Here is a 22,396-nt window from a genome sequence, read left to right as displayed (position 1 = left end):
ACCTGAACAAGTTGGCCTTGGCCAAGAGGGTTTGTCCCCACCCAAGGCTGCATCATCAAATCCAGTTTGGGGCTTCTTTCCACCTGCGACCACTGCCTGAACTATTTGGCTGACCTCCACAGCGTCCCCTGTGAGGATCAATAAGGAATGGCTTTCCTTGCTTTGCACTGGAGACTGAAAGTACATACAAGGGTCTTCATGCTGCTGCTCCTACTTTTGTTCCACAGCCCTCCCCAAGTCAGCTTCTGTGCTGGGTAGGGTTAAGGCTTTCCCCATGGCCTGGACTTTCAGGCTCTCTGGTTAGGGTGTGAATCTGAGAAGCAGTCTCTCCCCCTCATACTTTGGGGACTCACAGCCCTTCGCCTGACTCAGTGTAGGCTGCAGCCTGCTGCTTCCTTCGAAGGCTGTGTGGGTTCCTTCAATTTTCCTGTTCAGTTCCTGCATTGCTTCTTGAAAAAAAAGTTTGTGGTGTGAATCTCTACACAATATTTTCCAAGTAGGAGAGGTATGCTAACAATTCCTCTAGTACATCATCTTAGGAAAAAATTAAACACCTCAGCCTCACTTTGACTCTTGGTTTAGATGCAATAAGGCCTGGAGAAGCAATCAGCCCAGATGGCTGTTGCTCCCTATCCCCATCCATAGGAACAACTGGCATGTTCATGGAAGAACTGGAGCTTGGGATCAACAAGTTCACCAGGTACCTGCCCTGCCCAGAAATGAGCTTCTTTTGCACTTTCTTTACTCACACGTTTGTGGATGTGTAGGAGGGTGGGGCTATTTGCCCAGTGGGAGTTGGGTACCCCTAGCAGGTACCCCTCTGAATGATGGGTACTCCCAGAAGGATCTGTGGGAAGGACTCAAAAACTTTGATCTCTTTACCTTGTGAGTCTTTTATCATCTGTGAAATGGGGATGATCACAGTGCTTCCTTCACTTCGTGGAGCTGTTGGGAATTTCAAGGAGATTCATGCCTTTAAAGCTCCTGGCACAAAGGGAGCCTCCATAAGCCAGCCCAAGTTGTTATCATGATGACTAGGAAGAACTCAGTTTATGCATTGTCACAGCACTCTTGGGACAGCTTGGGAAGAAGGGGCTGCGGTGTGGAGCAGAGAGTCTGGCCCTGGTCCTTCTGGAGGGCTCTGTGGCCTTGGTGCTCATGGTCATCTCCCTTAAGCCATCCCCTAGTTCGTGAATCAAGAGGGTTTTTTGGAAACTCAGTGTGTGGTGCTCCAGAACTCAGTCCCATGCTTGTCTGAGTGCAGATGCACGTCCTATAAGCTAGGGAGACTGCAAAAATATTGAACACCTGCAATGCCATGGGCCCTGACATATTGGAAAAATGTGTACTGCAGAGAACCCACACTCTACCTCACCTACAACATTCACGTGCAAAATCCAATCTCATGACCAAGTCCTCACTTTCCCAGTGGCAGATTCAGGCACACGCTAACCTTGATTGAATCATTATACAGACCCCACTCCATGTTAAGTCATAACAAACACCAAACTATTGGCGAGTGCGCACTCCCCATTGCAACTCCTGCCTAAGGAGCTCCCTTGCACTCCTCCACCTTGAGTTTGGTTGGGGAAGGACGTACATATCTGTTTGAGTAACTGGACCTGACATGGACAGGATGTGTAGGTCACAGGCACTTCTTCACTGGCTCTTGTTATTCACCACAGTGACTCTTCACAGCACACCGCTGGCATTATTTCCTGAGGAAACAGGCTGGGAGTTAGTGAATGTGCCCCAAGTTACGTAGGTAGCAAGTAGCCCTGCTGGGACTCGAGCCTAGTTCTGTGGACGTCAATGCATCATCCTGACTTCCCCTTTGTTGTAGGTATTATGCGCCTTAACCCAGGCAATTGCTCCATTTGAACCGTACAGCACAGATATGGGGGGATGTGAACACTTGGCTGTCTCAGGATGCCTCCTGCTTCCCCCCTAATTAAGACAGCCCCTTTCTCCAATCCATAATAAAGCAAACAGTGAGTGATGATCAGGTGTGATGTTCATGATTTCTATTCCACGTGGCGGGAAGAGGTGATGCTTCATAACTTCTCTCTTCTAGTATTTGCTCTGCTTCTCAGGGGCTCTCACCACATAGTGCTTTAAATCCCAGGATTTGGAGTTAGTCAAACTTTGGTCTGGTTTCCAGCTCTTCCACTTCCTAAGTGTGCCTGGCCTGGGGCCACTCACTTTCACCTATACATCCATCCGTTGAACAAATATTGATGACTCTCTTGATTGTCAAATTGCCACATGTTATTTTATGCTAGAAATGGGGCTAAGGAGATGAGAACATGGTGGATTCTACTCACATGGAGGTCACAGTGCTGAGACAGAGACCGAGCAGTGAGCACATGAGGGTGGAGGAGTGACGTATGTGTGACATGGGCAGGGCTATGATGGTGCAGAGAGGAGTCAGCCTGCCCCATACCCCTTTCCCCCGTGCTGTTGCTTCTTGAACAGCTTCCTTCTTCACCACTAAAGAAGAGCTCCTCCATCCATAAAAGCCCTTCCAGATACAACTTCCTCCATAGACCCAATCTGTCTTCTGAGATCTGTCCTTCTTTGAGCCTCAAAGACATCCTGTACCTTCCTTAAAAATGCAGTCCCTTGGTCATGCCATATCTCACCTTATTTTCCACAGGGAATCCACGTCTGACTCATCTCAGCGTTCCTCACAGTTCAGTGGCTGGCACAGAAAGAAATTCAGTAGATGTTTACAGGTTTCAACTGGGAATGCACTCAAATAATTCCGCCTTTCCCAAATGCTTCCTCTGGTATGGAAATTAAATGCAGGGCCTGGAAGAATGCATTCTGGTTAAAAGTGCCGCTGAATGTCCATTAATATGATACAGGAGTGTTCGTGACTCTAACTGGTGACCACATGGGATGGTATTGCTGTTTCTAATCCTAGTTACTTAGAAATGCACCCACATTTTTTCATACTGATAAGATTCATACTAGGCAAATGTAAGCATCTTCTTATGTAATGATAAAATAAATTTAACTGCAAACATTTGTTGAAACAAAACATTATTAGTGAAAATCATATTTTACTCTATTATTGCCAGTGGCTAAGTTTCACTTCCATTGCCAAGCTTAACAAGGTGGAAACTTTGCTAATTCTAGGCCATTTTTTGGAAACCTGGAAACCTCTCTGCCTCTGTTTTTCTCCTCCTCCTAGAGTCCCCCCAGCAAGGAATGTGGTAACCACGTTCACCTCTAAGACGTCCTTCAAGCTTTTGCAGATATTAGCTTTTGGTTTCCATTGAACAGAAGGGGCTTCGGAGGCAATGTGATGACTCACAGGTGAGAGATGGATTGTGTCCTCCATGGTAGAAACAGAATGGCTGTTGGAAGTGGAGATGTGTATACGTTCATGCAACTGTACCCAGCAGCACATTGTTCTGGTGAATGTACATGTCAAAGGTATTTCCATCCCCTTTCCGTCCTATATTTTCCCAGGCTAGAAATACCTGCTTTATAAAGGGTAAATGTTCTGTAAAATACAAAGCACAATACAAAAGAAGATAGCAGATGTAGGAGTAAGTAAACAGCAGGAAAGCGTTGTTTATAATGAAATGATTGAAAAGCCCATTCTAAAACAAAATTGTCAATGCATCTTAAATATTTATGTTACTGTGGTAATAATTACCTCAACAGCCTTTAACCAAGGTTATGCTTTAGAAATATGTTGATATCTGCAAAGTGTGAATATTCAAATTGCCATGAGTTGGGAAAAGGAAAGTAAAACATGCTAAGTTTGAGGAGCTTTTTCCATGGAATATGAACTGGAAGGTGGTGGGAAGGGGTTAGGTGTGATGTTGTGAGATCATTTTTAGGCCAGTGTGTCTATTATCAGCTTTATAACCCTCCCATTGGGCATTATAATTTCCTGAAATTCATCATTTAATTAAGGCTATGGGTTTTGATTAATTTTTTTAAAATTTCAAACAGCATAATGTTTATAGTGAAAATGAAAACTGCTTGGTGGATGCACATTGGTTTGCGGGACGAGGCACTTTAGGGATTCAGCATGGAGTCACCTGTGGATGGGGTTTTAGTTTCTGTCTTTGAGATGACCTTCAGGTAGTGCCTATCTGTTGAGAGTTCAGAGGATGTTGGAGAGATAATTAGGTAAAACAGTAGGATCTTCTCAGGATACATAAAGGAGTTAAATAAAAATGCAGGAGCAATTACAATTTTACTCATTTGTAACTGCTAAGTCATAACATTGTCACAGATAACATGAAAAAATAAAATATACTAAATATTAATAGACAAAAACCAGTTTTCTTTTCTCCATCCAAATACCTAAATACCTAGCACTAACATCCAGAACAAAACCCCCCAAATACCATCTTTGGAATAAAAGAATATTCTTTCAACTTATCAAGGCCACAAGGTAAAAACAACAACAAAAAACCACAATGCTTTCTTTTCTTACACTTTAATATGAGCAATTGAAGGTACTTCTCATTGCAAACTAATATTTCCATCCAGCATGTGACATTAAAGCATTTTCATATTAGGATAGTAAAAAGGGATCACACTCTTTAGCCTTAGGCATTTCAGGGGAAAAAAAAGAGAAGGTGAGAGAGGCGGAGCAAGAAAAGCAGAATAGACGGCTGCACAGATCAGCCACCTTGCAAGGACACAAATTTAACAACTATCCACACAGAACGAAACACCTCCATAAGAACCCAAATCAGGGGAACTGTTATAGTACCTGGTTGTATCACTGAAAGAAGCGCTGAAGAGTCAGAAAAAACAGTCTGAAATCGCGGACCCCACCCCTTCCCTACCCTAGGCAGTGCAGTGTGCTGTAGAGGGCGTCTCCGGAAGCCGGAAGAGCAAGAGCACAGCAGCTGTGAGACACTGAACTCAGCGCTGTCTCTTACAGGAGAAAGGAAAACCAGTCCAAACTCAGCTGACTCCCACCTCGGAAGGGAGTATTTAAACCACCTCTAGCCAGAGGGAAATTACCCATCCCAGTAATCAGCGGGGCTGTGGAGGGGTGCACATGACCTACCGAGGTACCAGCTGGGGCAGCCAAGGGAGTGCTGGCATCGCCCCGCTCCAGCCCCAGACCGCACAGCTAGCAGCTCCATAAAAGAGTCCTTCCTTCCGCTTGACGACAGGAGATGGAATAGTGAGGAGCCCTTTTTTTCTTGCATCTTGAATACCAGCTCAACCACAGCAGCACAGGGCACTGGTCAGGGTTGTGAAGCCCCTGCTCCAGGCACTAGCTCCTAAACAACATTTCTAGACACACCCTGGGCCAGAAAGAAACCTGCTGTCTTGAAAGAAATGACCAAGCCCTGGGAGCATTCATCACCAGCCAACTGAATAGCCCTTGGTTCCTGAATAAACAGCAGCGATACCCAGGTACTACATTGAGGACCTCGGGTGAACCTCTGAGACATACTGGTTTCAGGTACCAGCATGGTAAGAGGGCAGTAGAGTAATAAGTGGGCTATTGGGGTCCCCAATTCCAGGACTTGACTCTTTGACAGCAATTCTGGACCTGCCTGTGACCAGACAGGTGCCCACTGCCCTGAAGGGTGAGTCCCAGGCCTGGCAGCATTCACCACCAGCTGACTCAAGAACCCTGGGGACTTACGGGAGCATCAGTGGTAGTGTTGCTGTACTCTCCATGGCCTGTAGTAGGGATGGCTACAGGGTGAGGTTCCCATGCCTTTGGAAAAGGGAGGGAAGTATGGGAAGAACTGCATCTTGTGGTTTGAGTTTTGGTTTGAGTGCCAGCTCAGCTGTGGTACAATAGAACACCAGGTAAACTTCTAAGGTCTTTAACTCTAATTCCTGACTCCAGGATGGCATCTCTGAACCCACCTGGGGGAACTCACTGTCCTGAAAGGAAAGACACAGGCCTGGCTAGCTTTGCCACCTGTGGATTATAGAGCCTCAGGGCTTTGAGCAAATAAAGGCAGCAGCCAGGGAGTGGTTACAGCAGGCCTTGGTCAAGACCCAGAGCTGTGCTTGCTTCAGGTCTGACCCAGCACAGTCATAGTGTTGGTGGCCAGAGGAGTGCCTGTGTCACTCCACCCCCAGCTTTAGATGGCTCAGAACATGGAGAGAGAGATATATAGTTTGTCTGGGAGAAAGTAAGGGGAGAGAACAAGAGTCTCTGCCTGATAACCCAGAGACTTCCCCTGGCTCTTGTCCAAGACCATCAAGGTGGTACCTCCACAAGTATGCAAGAATTGCAGCATTATTGGGCTTGGGTGCCCCCAAAAGCAGATACAGATTAAAACGAAACACTCAAGTATTTGCAAATATCTGGAAAACATTCTCAAGAAGAATGGCTACAAACAAGCTCAGACAGTGAAGACTACAATAAATACCTAAATCTTCAATGACCAGATAACGAAGAATATCTACTAGCATCAACACCATCCAGGAAAACATAACCTCATCAAATGAAGTAAATAAACCACATGGACCAATTCTGGAGAAACAGATATGTGACCTTTCAAACAGAAAATTCAAAAGAGCTGCATTGATCAAACTCAAAGAAATTCAGTATAACACAGAGAAGATTAGAAGATTTCAGAATTCTATCAGAAAGGTTAACAATGAGTTTGAAACAACTGAATCAAGCAGAAATTCTGGAGCTGAAAAATGCAAGTGATAGGTTGCAGAATCTATCAAATTCTCTTAATAGCAGAATCAATCAAGGAGCAGAAAGAATTAGTAAGCATGAAGACAGGCTATTTAAAAATATACAGTCAGGAAAGATAAAATTAAAAAATAGCAGACAGCAATGAAGCATGCATATAGAATCAAAAAAAATAGCTTCAAAAGGACAAATCTAAGAGTTATTGGCCTTAAAGAGGAGGTAGAGAAAAACATATGGGTAGAAAGTTTCTTCAAATGGATAATAATATAGAACTTTCCAAACCTAGAGAAAGGTATCAACATCCAAGTATAAGAATATTATAGAGTACCAAGCAGATTTAACTCAAAGAAGTCTACCTCAAGTCATTTAATAATCAAACTCCTGAAAACCAAGGATAAAGAAGGGTTCTTAGAGCAAGAAGGGTTCTTGGAGCAAGATAAGAGCTCCAATATGTCTGGCAGCAGACTTTTCAGTGGAAACCTTACAGGCCAGGAGAGAGAGGCATGACATATTTAAAGTGCTGAAAGATAAAAATCTTTCACCTTAGAAAAATATATCTGAAAAAGAATATCTTTCAAATATGAAAGAGAAATAAAGATGGTCCCAGAGAAACAAGAGCCGAGGAATTTAATCAACACCAGCCCTGTCCTACAAGAAATGCTAAAAGGAGTATTTCAGTTAGAAAGAAAAGGATGTTAATTACAAATATGTAATCATCTAAAAGCACAAAACTCAATGGTAATTGAAGTACACAGAAAAAATAGAATATTATAACAATGTAACTGTAGTGTGTAAACTACTCTTATTCTAAGGAGAAAGACTAAAGGATAAACCAATCAAAAATAATAACTACAACTTTTCAAGACAGTCAATACAATAAGATATGAATAAAAACAATGAAAAGTCAAAAAGCAGTGAGATGAAGTTAAGATGCAGTTTTTATTAGTTTTCTTTTTGCTTGCTTCTTTGTTTATGCAAATAGTCTTAAGTAGTTATCAGATTAAAATAATGGGTTATAAGATAGTATTTGCAAGCCTCATGGTAACCTGAAACCAAAAAACATACAATGGATACACAAAAAATAAAAGGCAAGAAACTAAATCATATACCCACAGAAAAATCATCTTCACTGAAGGAAGACAGGAAGGAAAGAAAGAAAAAGGAGAAGAATCACAAAACCATCAGAAAATAAATAACAAACGACAGGAGTAAGTTTTCACTTATCAATAATAACATTGACTGTAAATGGGTTAAACTTTCCAATTAAAAGACATAGAGTGGCTGAATGTATGAAAAAACAAGACACGTTGATCTGCTGCCTACCAGAAACACACTTCATCTACAAAGAAACACATACACTGAAAATAGAGGGATGGAAAAAGATACTCCATGCCAATGGAAACCAAAAAAGAAGCAGAATTAGCTATATTCATAGCAGACAAAATAGATTTCAAGACAAAAAGTAAGAGAAGAAAAAAAAGGTCACTATATAATAATAAAGGAATTGGTTCAGCAAGAGGATATAACAATTTTACATATATATGCACCCAACACTGGATCACCAAGATATATAAAAGAAATAGTATTAGAACTAATGAGAGAGAGAGAGAGAGGTCCCAACACAATAATAGCTGGAGAATTCAATACACCACTTTCAGGATTGGACACATCTTCCAGAAATAAAACCAAAAAAGAAACATCAGACTTAATCTGCATTATAGAACAAGTGGGTCTAATAAACATTTACAAAATGCTTTTTCCAAGGGCTTCAGAATACACCTTCTTTTACTCAGCACATGGATGATTCTCAAGGATAGAATATATGTTAGGTCATATACCAAGTTTCAAAACATTTAAACAAATTGAAATAATATCAAGCATCTTCTCTGATCACCAAAAAATAAAACTGGAAATTAATAACAAAAGTAATTCTGGAAACTATACAAATACATAGAAATTAAATAATATGCTCCTGAATTACCAGTGGGTCAATGAAGAAATTAAGAGGTAAATTGAAGTTTCTTAAATGATAACAGAAACACAACATACTAAAACCCATGGGATACAGCAAAAGCAGTATTAAGCAGGAAGTGCCTACATTCAAAAAGAGGAACAACTCCAAATAAATAATTTTATGATGCATCTTTTAAAAACTAGAAAAATGAGATCAAACTGAACCCAAAATTCATAGAAGAAAATAAATAATAAAGATCAGAGCAGAAATAAATGAAACTAAAATGAAGAAAATCAATACAGAATATCAATAAAACAAAAGTTGGTTTTTTGAAAAGCTATACAAAATGACAAAACTTTAGCCAGAGTAAGTAAGAAAAAGCAAAGAAGATCCAAATAAATAAAAGCAGAGTAAAAGGAGACATTACAACAGATACTGCAGAAATTCAAAGGAAAATTAGTGGCGACCATGAGAAACTATATGTCAATAAATTGGAAAATCTCCAAGAAACGTATAAACTCTTATCCATACAACTAACCAAGTTTGCATGAAGATATCTAAAACCCAAATAAACCAAAGAGATGTAACAAGATAAAAGCTGTAATAAGTAGTCTCCCAGTAAAGGAAAGCCGAGGACTTGATGGCTTCACTGTTGAATTCTACCAAACATTTAAAGAAGAACTAATACCAATTTTACTCAAACTGTTCCAAAAATAGAAGAGAAGGGAATACTTTCAAAATCAATTTAAAATGCCTGTTTTACCCTGATAACCAAAACCGGACAAAGACACATAAAAAAGGAAAAACGAAAACTATAGGCCAAAATGTCTGATGGATATTAATATGAAAATCCTCAATGAAATACTAGCAAATCATATTAAACAACACATTTGAAAGATGATTCATCATGATCAAGTGGAATTTATCATTGGGATGCAAAAAGGTTTCAACATGCACAAATCAGTCAATGTAATACATCACATCAACAGAATGAAAGCTAAAAACCATGGGATCATTTCAATTGATGCTGAAAAGACATTTGACAAAATTCAATATACTTTCATGTTAAGAACCCTGAAAAACACTGCATATAGAATGAACATATCTCAACGTAATAAAAGCCATATATGTCAGACCCACATCTAGTATCATACTGAATGGAAAAAAAGTGAAAGTCTTTTCTCTATGATCTGGAACATGACAAGGATGCCCACTTTCACCATTGTTATATAGTGCTGGAAGTTCTAGCTAGAATAATCAAAGAAGAGAAAGAAATAAAGGGCATTTAAATTGGAATGGAAGAAGTCAAATTATCTGTGTTTGCAGATGATACTGTCTTCTACTTGGAAAAACCTAAAGACTCTACCAAAAAACTCTCAGAACTCATAAACAAATTATTTAAAGTTGCAGGATACAAAATCAACAACATACAAAAATCTGTAGCATTTCTATATGCCAATAGTGAACAACCTGAAAAATAAATTTTAAAAATTATTTTATTTACAATAGTCACACATAAAATGAAATACCTAGGATTTAACTTCACCAAAGAAGTGAACAATCTGTATAATGAAAACTATAAAATACTGATGAAAGAAATTAAAGAGGACACCAATAAATGGAAATATATTTCATTTTAATGGATTGAAAGGATTAATAACTTTAACATATCCATACTACCCAAAGGCATCTACAGATTCAATTCAATCTCTATCAAAGTACCAATGAGATTCTTCACAGAAATAGAAAAAACAATCCTAAAATTTATATGGAGCCACAATAGATCCAGAATAGCTAACACCATCCTGCACAAAAAGAACAAAACTGAAGGAATCACATTAACTGGCTTGAAACTATACTACAGAGCTATAGTAACCAAAACAGCATGGTACTGTTATAAAAAGAGACTCGTAGAACAATGGAACAGCATAGAGAACATATTTACACATCTACAGTGAACTAATTTTCAACAAAAGTACCAAGAACATACACTGGGACATAGACATTGTCTTCAATAAATGGTGCTGGGGAAACTGGATATCCATATATGGAAGAATGAAACTAGACCCCTATCTCTCTCCATATACATAAATCAAATCTAAATAGAATAAAAACTTAAATCTAAGACCACAAACTGTGAAATCGCTACAAGAAAACATTGTGGAAAATCTCCAGGACATTTGTCTGCACAAGAATTCCTTGGGCAATATCTTATATCTTACAAGTGCTGGCAACCTAAGCAAACGTGGAGAAATGAGATTACATCAAGTTAAAAAGCTTCTGTGAACAATTAATAAAGTGAAGAGACAACTCACAGGATGGGAGAAAATATTTGCTAACAAGCTGTGTCACAAGGGATGAATAAACAGAATATATAAAAAGCTCAAGCAACACTATATACAAATATAATACAAACACTAACACAAATATAATAATCTGATCAAAAAATGGGCAAAATATTTGAATAGACATTTCTCAAAGGAAGACGTACAAATGGCAAACAGGCATATGAAAAGGTGCCTGGCCTCATAGCATATTTTAAAAAAGTGACATTTGTTGTTCCAATTTACTCATTCTACAGCGGAGGGATCTGAAGCCTACAGAAGGTATGCAGTTTACCCAGAGTACCAGAAAGAATATGAGATTTAGGGCAGCTTGAACTAGGCTTGAACACTGTTTCACAATTATTGAGTTATTGAGCTTCTCTGGGCCTCAGTTTCCTTATCAGTAAATCAGACCCCCGTGATGATATCTACCTCCTGGGACTGCTGTGAGTATTGCATCTCTGCTGAACATCTTCCCTCTGCCTTTCCAGATCCACTCACCACCATTCTTCACCTGTGCTGTTCTGAGAGGCTATTTAGGAAGGATTCTCTCAATGGGCTCCTGAACTCTCTGGTGTCCACTGGGTTTGGCTAATGAAAAGCCCCAAGGAGAGTTGGAGGTAGGAGGGAGAAAGGAAGGAAAGTGAGGGCTGTGGACCTATTCTCCTGGCTCCATCCCCGTGAGTCACCTCGAGCTGGATGAGTCTCTTGGTGGAGGTCACTGTACTTCTGAAGATAGCAATTTCCTCATGATTTATTGATTTTTCCAGATTCTAGTAACCACTTCCTCCGTGTTCTCATTCCTTTGGGTTTGGAGTGATGGCAGCTGCTACTAGCACAATATCTGATGTTCCCCCTGCATCTACCTGTTTATAAATGGTTCCTTTGAAGACAAATATTTGTCAAATATTCCATTTTGGATGTACCATCTGTTTGACCTAGATACTACATGCTTAGAACAGAGCCTGACATATAGTATATTCTTGGTGTATAGACTCTCTTGCTAATTGTAGTATTAATATTAGTGTAGAGGTAGTAGTCATTGCAGTGGAGGCAATGGTGCTGGTATTTTTCAAAGCCACTCATTCAGTCACATGCAAAGCCAGTAGTAGGATATATTCCTCTTTCATACTCAACTCTTTCTCAATGATTGCTTTTCAACTGTCTGTGCTCCAAAGCGAAATATACGGTTGGCTTCTAACTCCTTGCTCTTTGTGGCCACGGAGTGCTGCAAATCCCAGACAGATCCTATCCTATATCTGGTACTTTGTATGGTGTTTAAACCTACCTTAGACAGATAAAAATTGTAACAAAAATCATTAAGAATGTAGCTGAGGGTTATTATTATAACTAAACTAATGTCAGTCTATAATATCACTTGTACAAAGGTCCAAAAACAAAAGGTGAAAAGGTTTCAAGAAGTCCCTGGTTCTAGCCCTGGGTCCATCTCTGACTTACAGCATGACATGGGAGAGTCACTTTGAGTAGTTCCTCAACCTGATATGAAGAAGAAGAATATTCTTGAAAAGTGAACACATCAGAAATTTAAAAAAAAATCAATATGATGAACTCATTGTACACTAATGACCTTTAATTTTTTATTATTCATTTTGGTAGAAAATACAACATAATCATTAAGTTTTTTAATAGGAGTTATTTTGTAAAGTAAGCTGTAATCTTTCAATAGAAGTATGCACTGAATGTGTTCCTAACATTTTGATGAATTTTCATTGGATAGTGATATACTCATCAAAATATTTTTTGTAAACAAATTTAGAAAACAATTATAAAAGGTAATAAGATAATTGAAAGCTGTTATTTTCAGTAATTTTAATCAGTTTTTGACCTACCCTATTTGATGTGGCATGCCTGTTGGTTCTTGCTTGTTTTTTGTTTGTTTGTTTTTTATAACATGATATGACAGGGTGATGTTCTCACTGTTAATTACAGGCAAAAGTCCAAAAGAAATAAATACTTAGATGTTAGTTTGTAATAATTTACTAAATGGAGTTGTTAATCTCTAGACAACATCTGGAGTTCACTAAAAAAGAAAAGTATACATTAATAACAGTGTTCTCTTGGTTTGTTAGTGTTTAGACGGCAGTAATGGGAGTGCTATGAATTATGTGTTTCTGGAGGTCAGCAGAGTATTTTTCTAGACTTTTTATTGATTTTATGGTATATGAAATAAAGATATATGAACCTGACGAACACTGGAACAAAAATCCAGGGTCTACTTCGCTTTTGTTCTATTTTTATTTTTTTTCCATTATTGTGTTTTGTGACTTCCTATAGAGAATGGGACAAGTGTCAAACTATGGGAGGAATCTAGGGCCATGCCTTCTTTATCTTTGGCTCTCCCTCTTGTTCTCTTTTAAAACATTTTTAGCTTTTTATTTTGAAACAATTATGAGTTCACAAGAAGTTTCAAAGATATGTACTTATGTACCCTTCAACCAGTCTCTCCCAATTAGTAAAATCTTCAATATACTACCACATTACACTATCAAAACTAGAACACTGACATTGGTATAATCCAGAGCTTTTTAAGATTCAACACTTTTCTTTTGGCTATTCTAGTCACTTTATATTTCCATATGGATATTATAATCATCTTGTCAATTTCTATTAAAAATCCTTTTTAGAATTTTGATTAGAATTGAATTGAACCTACAGATGAATTTGGAAATAACTGCCATTTTACAATATTGAATCTTCCAACCGAAAATCAAAGTACACATCTCGATTTTTTATGGCATTAATTTATCATTGCAATTTTTTCTAGTTTTAAGTGTACAAGTCATTTACATCTTTGTTCAGATATATCCCTAAGACTTTAATACTTTTAGTGATGTTTTAAATTGCACTGTTCTTAGTTTCAACTTTCGGTTGTTGAAATTAACTTCCAGTCCACCCTAGGACTACCATTAGCTGAAACATTGCCTCCTCTAATATATAAACTTCTAATATATAAACATACAATTGATTTGTGTATTGTTCTCTTACTCTGCAATCTTGCTAATCTCAATTACTGTAGAAGCATTTTTTTAGATTGACTTTTCTACGTACACTCTCAAGTAGTCTTTGACAAAAGACACTTACTTCTCCCCTTCCAAACTGAATACATTTTTTTTTCTTTTTGCACTGGACACAATCTCCAGTACAAAGCTTAACTATGCCCACACTGGTGCACATGTTGGTCTTAGATTGTAGTATCCTGCATGTAAACACTGAGAACAACTTCCAGCACTTGAATATCCACTCCTTCCCCCACCCACATACTGGCTGAATTCATGTTGGGAGACTATATTTACTATGAACATACACCCCTCATTTGAAACAAGACTAGGATACACGGTAAAGAATGTTTATTCACTAAAATTTTGACAGACTCAAGGTCATTATTTCAGATGGGAAATAGGAAATTTAAAAGAACTACATGGACATTGAGTAAAAGAACATGGATTGAAATTTGCCTGGCAGTAGCCTAAAAGTAATTGGTCTTCAAGGTGCATATGCAAGAACTGTAGGAAGGAAATGGGATAATTCACATCTCCACCAATAATTAAATGTAGCCACACTAGCTTGGAGGGATTTGAGGTGAGACATCTAAAATACTAGGGCATGGTGGGTGCTGGAAGACAAAAGAATGAATCACTTAATAGGAATGGCTGTGGGGAAGGGCTTGAAGGAACCATCCTCTCGCTTCCATGTGAGCCATGAACATTAAACATGGAGAAATGAGGAGCGGCGGCAGATCCGTTTGGGATGCATCATCTTCACGGGATGCTGAAACAACAGCAGCATTTGGTTTCCTCTACACCCCTTTCCCCTCCCCCGCAAGCCCAGGGAGTGGGCAGCAGTGGTGCTTTGTGATGTCAAAGCCACCCTAGGACTGCCATTGGCTGGGACGCTGCCTGTATGATCAAACAAAGCTCAAGGGCGTGGCTTTGCCTTGTCACCAGGAGGGTATATATAGGGAGGGCAAGAGCTCTGGGACATTCCCCTGGGAAGCTTCAATATAGCTGTGGAAGTCTGGACTCTACAAGAGCCTACTAGAGACATTCTACAACCAACCCCAATCATGGAAAAGGCAACTTCAAGCACCAATGGGGAAACGAGGAAGAGCCCCTGTGAATCCAACAACAAAAAAAATGACGAGGTAAGATTGTTAGGTTTTGAAGGGAAGGTGAGGGTGAAAGAAAGACACACTGAGAGGGGGCGGCTCAAACAGCAACACAGGAATACTGCAGACACCTGTGGAAGTGGGGGGCCCGCTTCATGCCAGAGCCCACCGCTGCTTACAGGCTGGGGTGCTTGTAGGTATGGCTGGGAGGGGCCTGGGCAGTATGGCTTCCTGCCTGGCAGGATATTGATAAGATGGTTTTATGATCAGGCTGTTTGGCCCTTTTTCCAGTGGGATGTCATTGTGGTGTTTCTTGGAACTTTGCCCAGCAAGATACGATAGGAAAGTTTCTTTAGTTGGGCCTTTGTCCGCCTTGTGTTACAATGATTAGGTAAGATTTTTCTCCCAGCCCGAACCCCCATGGAATGTTTCACTTTGACCAAGGTCTGCAAAATAGCAGGGGGCTTATTAAATGGTGGTTTGGACTCGCATTCTTGCCTTCTACTTTTGTATAAAAGGACGAGGGGCGTTGTTGAGTATCTGGCTGCCTCCTGCTGAATAGGGGAGCTGTAATCAGGGTTTGGGTTTTGAAGCAGTGGGTGTTGGACTTCAGAGTGGTTTTCCTGGAGGCACTGATACTGGACTTGGCAGAGGAGAAGGATGGTATCCATGGGTTGCAGGGTGGCTGCCTGGACGAGGGAGTTTGGCCTTCGGGAGATAAAGCAGGATATGAAGGTGAGTATACATGGGCCAATTGTAGTATCAGGAGGAGGAAGATTAAGGGCCCTAAGAAAGGGGCCACCTGTTATCCCAGTGCTGAGTGCAGCAGAGATGTTTAGTTCTGCTAACACTAGAATGAGATGTAGAGCCTGCTTAGTGTGTGTGGAGGAAGATGAGACAGAAGCTACTAAAGGAACCTGGATGGTCTGCTTGTTAGGCAAAATGTTAATGTTTACACTGAAATACCAGGGTACATGCTCCTGACCAATTGGCCAGTAGGCAGAGATAAGAGTTTGTGCCATAAAGGAAGAAGACACTGGGGGTGGACAGACAAAAGTTGTAGGTTATGGTAGCAAGCCATGAGAAGGTGGGGGTTGAATTCAAACCCTTTGTTTTAACTTTTATATTTTTCTAAGTTGAATAGCTGCCAGCAAGGGTAGCCCCTCTGAGGGCCTGATAGGAAATGGTGGTGGGGGAGGAGGTGAAGGCTGTTTGGTTTTGGAGAGAGAGGGAGAAATGGGTTTTTGTAACTATTAGCCACTGTGGTCCTGATAGGGCAGAAGGATATAGGTTGCAGTTGAGGGAATTGTTTGTGGATTTTTTCCAGGGAGCACCTTTGAGTTGGATACATGGAGAGCGGCGCCGTCAGAGAGGGGAGGGGTTGGTAAGAGGTGTGGGAGGGGTTGTTAGGAGGTGTTTTATGGAATCTGACTGGTAACATCTTCAGTTAAGAGGCTATGAGGCGTAGGAGGGTGACAGCCCTGTGTGTGACAGTGTGGGTAGATTTGATGGATTGGGGGAAAAGGTGTTTAGCCGAGCAAGATTATAAACAGGTTTGGGGAATGAATTGGTCAAGTAGGTGAGATGCAGGTTTATTTTGGACTGAGTTCATGTGGCCAGGTTGACAGAAAGGGTTGTGAATTGCTGGATTTGTGTGGACAAACAAATTTAACAGTTGGAAGGAAGAGGGGAGTGTGACTGATTTCCAAGGCAATGTGTGAGGCTGATGAAGGGGTCTCAACTCTTAGAGGCTAGGGGATGGAACTTCGAGTATCCCACAGACAAAGAGGACAAAAGAAGAAAGAGGAGATTTGAGTAGAAGTGAAATTTTGGAAGGTGCCCTGCAGTCATACCTCTTGGATTACTGTGACAATTTGGTAGGACTATTCAGGGACATGGGGAAGGGAAACCAAGAAAGATCTGAAATCAAGTAGGAGAAAAAAGATTGGAAATTGGCGACGGAGAGTGTTATGGACTAGGGCATTTGTATTGGCAACTTCTGGAATTCTTGTTAAGTGCAGTGAGGTTGGTCCTGTGAGGGAAGGAGAATAATTTGGGGGTGAGCAAATTTCTACAGGTGGATCTGGTGCTCTTTTTAGTTTGGAATGGTGCATTCAGTGTGGAAAGGATGTTAGCTTTGCCCCAGTCAGAGTAGTTAGGATAACCTGGTGAGGACTCATCCACTTAGGTTGGAGAGGGGAGGAGGAGGAGTCTGTGATTCAGACCCAGTCTCCTGGTTGTAGGGACAGAGAGGAGTGTTCTGAGAATGGACTTTTAGGCTGGGTCAGTAAGCATTTGCATACTGTCTCATTAGATGTTAGGTGAGGTGTAACGCTGGCCAAGTATTCCATATAGAAGGGGGAGAGAATACAGGGAGATTCTGGAGGATAAAGGGGCATTTATACATGAGCTTAAATGGGCGTACACTGAGGGGCTTTTGGGAAATGACTCATAAATGCATGAGGAACAGTGGGAGAAGTGAAGTCCAGGTCATTTTATCCTTTAGGGAAAGTTGGTTAGTTGCTGTTTTCTAAAAAAAAATTTCCTGAAGATTCTGGGTGGTAAGGAATATGCAAAGCCCATTTAATGTTTAGAGCCTTTGCCACCTGTTGGTTAAACTGTGAAACAAATTGGCCCATTGTCTGACTGGATGCAAGAGGGGAGTTTAAACCGGTGGATAATATGGGTGGAGAGAATAGAAGCGATGGTGTGTGCGTCTTTTCGGTGGTGGTAGGAAAAGCTTTTATCCATCCAGAGAATGTATCTACCATTGTCAGAATGTAGAGGAATGTATGGGGGGCATGTGAGTAATGTTGATTTGCTAGTCTTGCCCTGGTAAGTGTCCTCAGGCTTTGTGGTTGAAAAGGAGGTGGTTTGATAGCTTCCTGAGGGGAAGTCTGAGTGCAAAGGCAACATGCCTTAGTAATATGTTTGAGATGGGCAGCTATGGTGGAAGAATGTATATAAGTTTTTAAAAGCTGGAGTAGGGGCAGTAACCGGCATGGAAATGGTTGTGCACATATAAAAGAACAGAAGGTTTTTTCAACTTGGGCAAGACACTTTTATCATTGAGGTAGAACCATTTTTTCCTGAATGGCGCCAGCCCGGGCAAGTGGAGTTTGTTCCTCCTGGGTATATACGGGGTATGCTGGGAAAAATGAGCAATAACGATGGGGTTGTAAGGGCTGCCTGCCAGGCTGCTGAATTTGTTGAAAGGTTTTTCTTGAGTATGCATCTTTAGACTTTCGGCGCCCCTTGCAATGGATAATGGTGGCCATCAGTGGTAGTTTAGCCACCCCCAGCAGCTTATGTATAAGTTTGCCATTTCTTGTGGGGGTTCCTTTTGTAGTTAGAAAACCCTGTTCCTGCCAGATTAAGGCATGAGAGTGTAGGACATGGTATGCATATTTGGAACTGGTGTAAATGTTGACCCTCTTTGCCTTTGCTAGGGTGAGGGTCCTGGTTAGGGCAACTAGCTTTGCCTGTTGAGAGGTAGCATGGGGTGGGAGAGCACTGGATTCTAGGAATTTATTTTGAGCAATGATGGCATAGCCAGCTGCTGGACACGGCTGCCTAAAAGAGCTTCCATTAATTAACCATGTATGTGTTCCCTGCAAATAGGCATCTGAAATGTGCTGGAATGGGGAGGAGAGGGAGTCTAAGAGGTCCAGACAGGAGAGAGAGAGAGCTTAGAGTCAGAAGTGTTTACAGAAAGGAGGGTGGCTGAGTTGAGAGTTTTATATCTCTGGAAGGTGATTAGAGGGTTACCTATGAATAAGGTGTGTACCTGCTGAAAGTGGGATGGTGGGAGGGATAGAAGAAATTGATGGTTTATGAGGTCCTGTGGGTAATGGAAAGATGCAATAGTAATGTGTTGGTAGAGAGGGAGTTTCCGTGCCTCTAAGGCCAGCGATGTGGCCACACCCGAGATTTTTAGTCAGAGTGACCAGCCTTGGATGACAGAGTCCAGTTGTTTTGAGAGATGTGCAGTGGCTCGTGGGGCGTCGCCGTATGTTTGCCAGAGTAGTCCAAGAGCAAGGCCTTGGTCGGAATATATATACAAAGTACAGGACTTGGGATTGGGCAGCCCCAGTGCCAGGGCAATGAAAAGGGCATTTTTTAGTTTTTAAGTGGGATTTGTTGGGGCAAGCTGGGTTTAGGGGTTTTAGGATGGGCCCATGTGAGGCCACGTATAGTGGTTTGGCCAGCAAGTTAAAGTTGGGAGTTCACAGCCAGAAGTATCCCACAAGGCCTAAGAAGGAGGGGAGGTCCTTTTTTTCTGTGGGGAAGGGGCCTGTCACAAATTAGCTCCTTTCATTGTGTTGGGATGGCTCAAGAATTAGGGGTTAGGACAAATCCAAGGTAAGTAACTTTGGTTTGGGCTACCTGAGATTTTGTGGGTTAGCCCAATATACTCGATTATGAAGGAAGTTTAAAACCTGAGTGGTGTGTTGAATGAACAGATTAAGGAACGGGCTACAGAGAAGGAGGTCCTTGGCATATTGGAGGAGGGTACTAGGAGCAAGGGGAAGTTCAGCTAGGTCCTTGATGAGGGCCCATCTGAACAGGTGGGGCCTATCCCAGAACCCCTCTAAGAGTACAATCTATGTGTAAGTCCATGTGTAAGTCCTGTAAGAGTACAGGACATGTATTAGGATTTGACCAAGTTAAAGCAAAAAGACTTTAGTAAGCCGGATTTAAGGGAATAGTGAAACAGTCATCTTTTAGTTCCAATACAGAGGACCCATAAAGATGTGTTCTCTGTCCTCCAGGGTGAGGGTAGAGGAGAGGATGACACATATATCATGCCAGGTAAGGTCGTAAGATTTAGGGAAGCACAGAAATTCCTTGCGGTAGGAGGTAGGATCCATTGAAAAGGAGCCAAGTCTCTTTTTAATATGGGAGAAGTCAGCTAGGGAACTTGAATTCAGATTATGCTTTCAGCCCTCGCGACCTCCTGCAAGGGAAGGACTTTGGAAGGCCTTTGGGCATGTGCTTGGTTTCTGGAGATAGGGGGTTGGGCGTGAGACCTGGTTTGAGGTGGAGAAGGAAGGGGGGATGGAGGGCGACAGTAAGGGGGTGAAGGGGCCGGATCCGAAGGAGAAGGTGGAGGGAATGGTGGTGGGCAGGAGACTGAAGAATGGGTGTGTTGGCCAGGTTGAAATTCAGAGGAGGAAGCCTTGTCCGTAGGAGGAGGCATTTTGGGGGGTTTCTCCTTGTGGAGGAAGATTTGAAATGGTGAACAAAATTGGCAGAAAGAGAGAGAGAGTGAGGCATGAAGCAAAGCACTTCAGATCATTTACCATTGTGTTGGAGAAAGTTTTTTAGATTATGTTGAATTTGGAAGTTGAATGTTCTGTTTTTTGGAAGAGGGGAGTGTATACTCTGGATGGGAGTGAATACCCCAGAGGAAAGTGAGTACTCGATTCTGCCTGGGAGAAGGGACCTGGAGAGTCAGGGTAGCCCTGTAGCTATTCATGCTCCCCAGAGGCCAGACTAGCCAGAGTGGCAAGCGTTCTGAGGCTGTCCCCTGAGAAGGGAGGCTGCGGTCACCTGGTGACTGGGGAGAACTCTCACCCAGCACTGGAATTTTTTTGGAGAACTGGCAGAAATAGAGAGGAATCCACAATGGAGGAAGAGGGAGACTCATTCACTAATTGAAGCCCAGTGTTGGATGTGATGTCCAGCAATGGGGGTGATACTTGTTACAGCTGCCTGGAAAGGGGAAGGAAGGAAAAATAAGATGGAGAGTTTGATCAATATCTGGAGGTTAGCCCAGCACTGGAGAATATGAGAGAATAGGGGGAACAGGACTCAGAACAGGGAGTCCACTCAGGATCTGGAAACAGGCCCCAGTCTAGTTTGTGCTTCTTGCTGTTTGCTGCTTTCTGCTTTCCAGGTTGCAAGAGAAAACTTACCCATCAGAACCCAATCACCATTCTGGGTTTTGGCACCAAAATGTTAGGTTTTGAAGGGAAGATGAGGGTGCAAGAAAGACACACAGAGAGGGGACATCTCAAACAACAACACGGGAATATTGCAGACACCTGTGGAAGTGGGGGACCAGCTTCATGCCAGAGCCCACCACTGCTTACAGTCTGGGGTACTTACAGGTATGGGTAGGAGGGAGCTGGGCAGTATGGCTTGCTGCGCAGGAGGATATTGATAAGAAGTTCTTATCGTCAGGTGGTTTGGCCCTTTTTCCAGTGGAATATCATTGTGGTGTTCCTTTGCAGCTGCCTGGAAAGGGGAAGGAAGGAAAAATAAGATGCAGAGTTTGATCAATATCTGGAGGTTAGCCCAGGGTTGGAGGATACAAGAGAATAAGGGGAACAGGACTTAAGATAGGGATGTTTCTTTAGTTGAGCCTTTGTCCTCCTTGTGGTCAGGTGGTTTCTCCTGGCCCGAAGCCCCATGGAATGTTTCATTTTGACCAAGGTCTGCAAAATATCAGGGATCTTACAAAATGGTGCAGTTTGGACTAACAGGTGATCCTACCCATGCTCCTCTTCTTCTTCTTCCCCATAGATCTCTACCCTATGATTCCACCTTGTTCTTCTCTGGCACAAACCCCTTCCTCAAACTGCATTCCTTCTCATAAAGTCCCCCTTGCTATCCAGTCTCTATCCTATTCACCCAAAATAATGTCTTTCTGGCCTCTCCCTGTTTTCTCACCAGATGCAGGAGGCACCAAACAAAGTCTTAGCCCCTGAACAGAGTTTGAAAAAGACAAAAACACCAGAATATCCAATAATATTTGTGTATTACCACAAGAAGGGTAAGAAAATAAATTCAAACCAACTGGAGAATGACCAGTCCCAAGAGAACTCCATCGATCCAATCCAAAAGGAGGAGGACGAAGGCGTAGACTTATCTGAAGGATCTTCAAAGGAGGATGAAGACTTAGACTCATCTGAAGGACCTTCAAAAGAGGACAAAGACCTAGACTCATCTAAAGGATCCTCACAGGAGGATGAAGACCTAGGCTTATTTGAAGGATCTTCACAGGACAGTGGGGAGGATTAGTCACACATAGAGAAACCAAATTGGACAAATCATCACTACTGATGGAGATGATTACAATAAAATCAAGTTTGAGGAGTTGATGACTGTGTATATCTCTGTCTGTTTTCTGGTGGTTGGGGGGAAGGAAAGGGAAGAAGTAGGCATTTGAGTAGGGAGGGATATGAGGTCCTGTAGGGTTGGCAGACAGACCCACAGGTTGACAGCCAGACATTGTAAATAAGGACTGGGGGAGGACTGACTCCTCAGACAAATTTTCTTCTTAAAATTTTGTCTTACAGGAAAGGAAGAAAAGGACTTGGTGTTTCTTGGAGCAT

General features: G+C 41.6%; 1 protein-coding gene across 1 annotated transcript; it reads left to right on the top strand.

Moving 5' to 3' along the window:
- Nucleotides 1–14,936: 14,936 nt before the first annotated feature.
- LOC112616372 (sperm protein associated with the nucleus on the X chromosome N3) lies at nucleotides 14,937–22,162 on the top strand. Its single transcript, XM_025373336.1, has 2 exons — nucleotides 14,937–15,092; nucleotides 21,735–22,162. Exons 1-2 carry the CDS (start codon nucleotides 15,015–15,017, stop codon nucleotides 22,080–22,082), a joined length of 426 nt encoding a protein of 141 aa, XP_025229121.1. The 5' UTR covers nucleotides 14,937–15,014; the 3' UTR covers nucleotides 22,083–22,162.
- The last annotated feature ends 234 nt before the right edge of the window (nucleotides 22,163–22,396 follow it).

Source organism: Theropithecus gelada, chromosome X, assembly GCF_003255815.1.
Source record: "Theropithecus gelada isolate Dixy chromosome X, Tgel_1.0, whole genome shotgun sequence".
NCBI lineage: Eukaryota > Metazoa > Chordata > Mammalia > Primates > Cercopithecidae > Theropithecus > Theropithecus gelada.
Note: the sequence above shows the minus strand (reverse complement) of the source record. Positions and strands in the feature narration are given on the sequence as shown.

Excerpts from the sequence above, each read along its gene's own strand:
- LOC112616372 (XM_025373336.1), top strand. The coding sequence starts at position 15,015 with ATGGAAAAGGCAACTTCAAGCACCAATGGGGAAACGAGGAAGAGCCCC. Across the intron at positions 15,093-21,734 it reads ACAACAAAAAAAATGACGAG|ATGCAGGAGGCACCAAACAA; the intron begins GTAAGATTGTTA and ends TTTTCTCACCAG.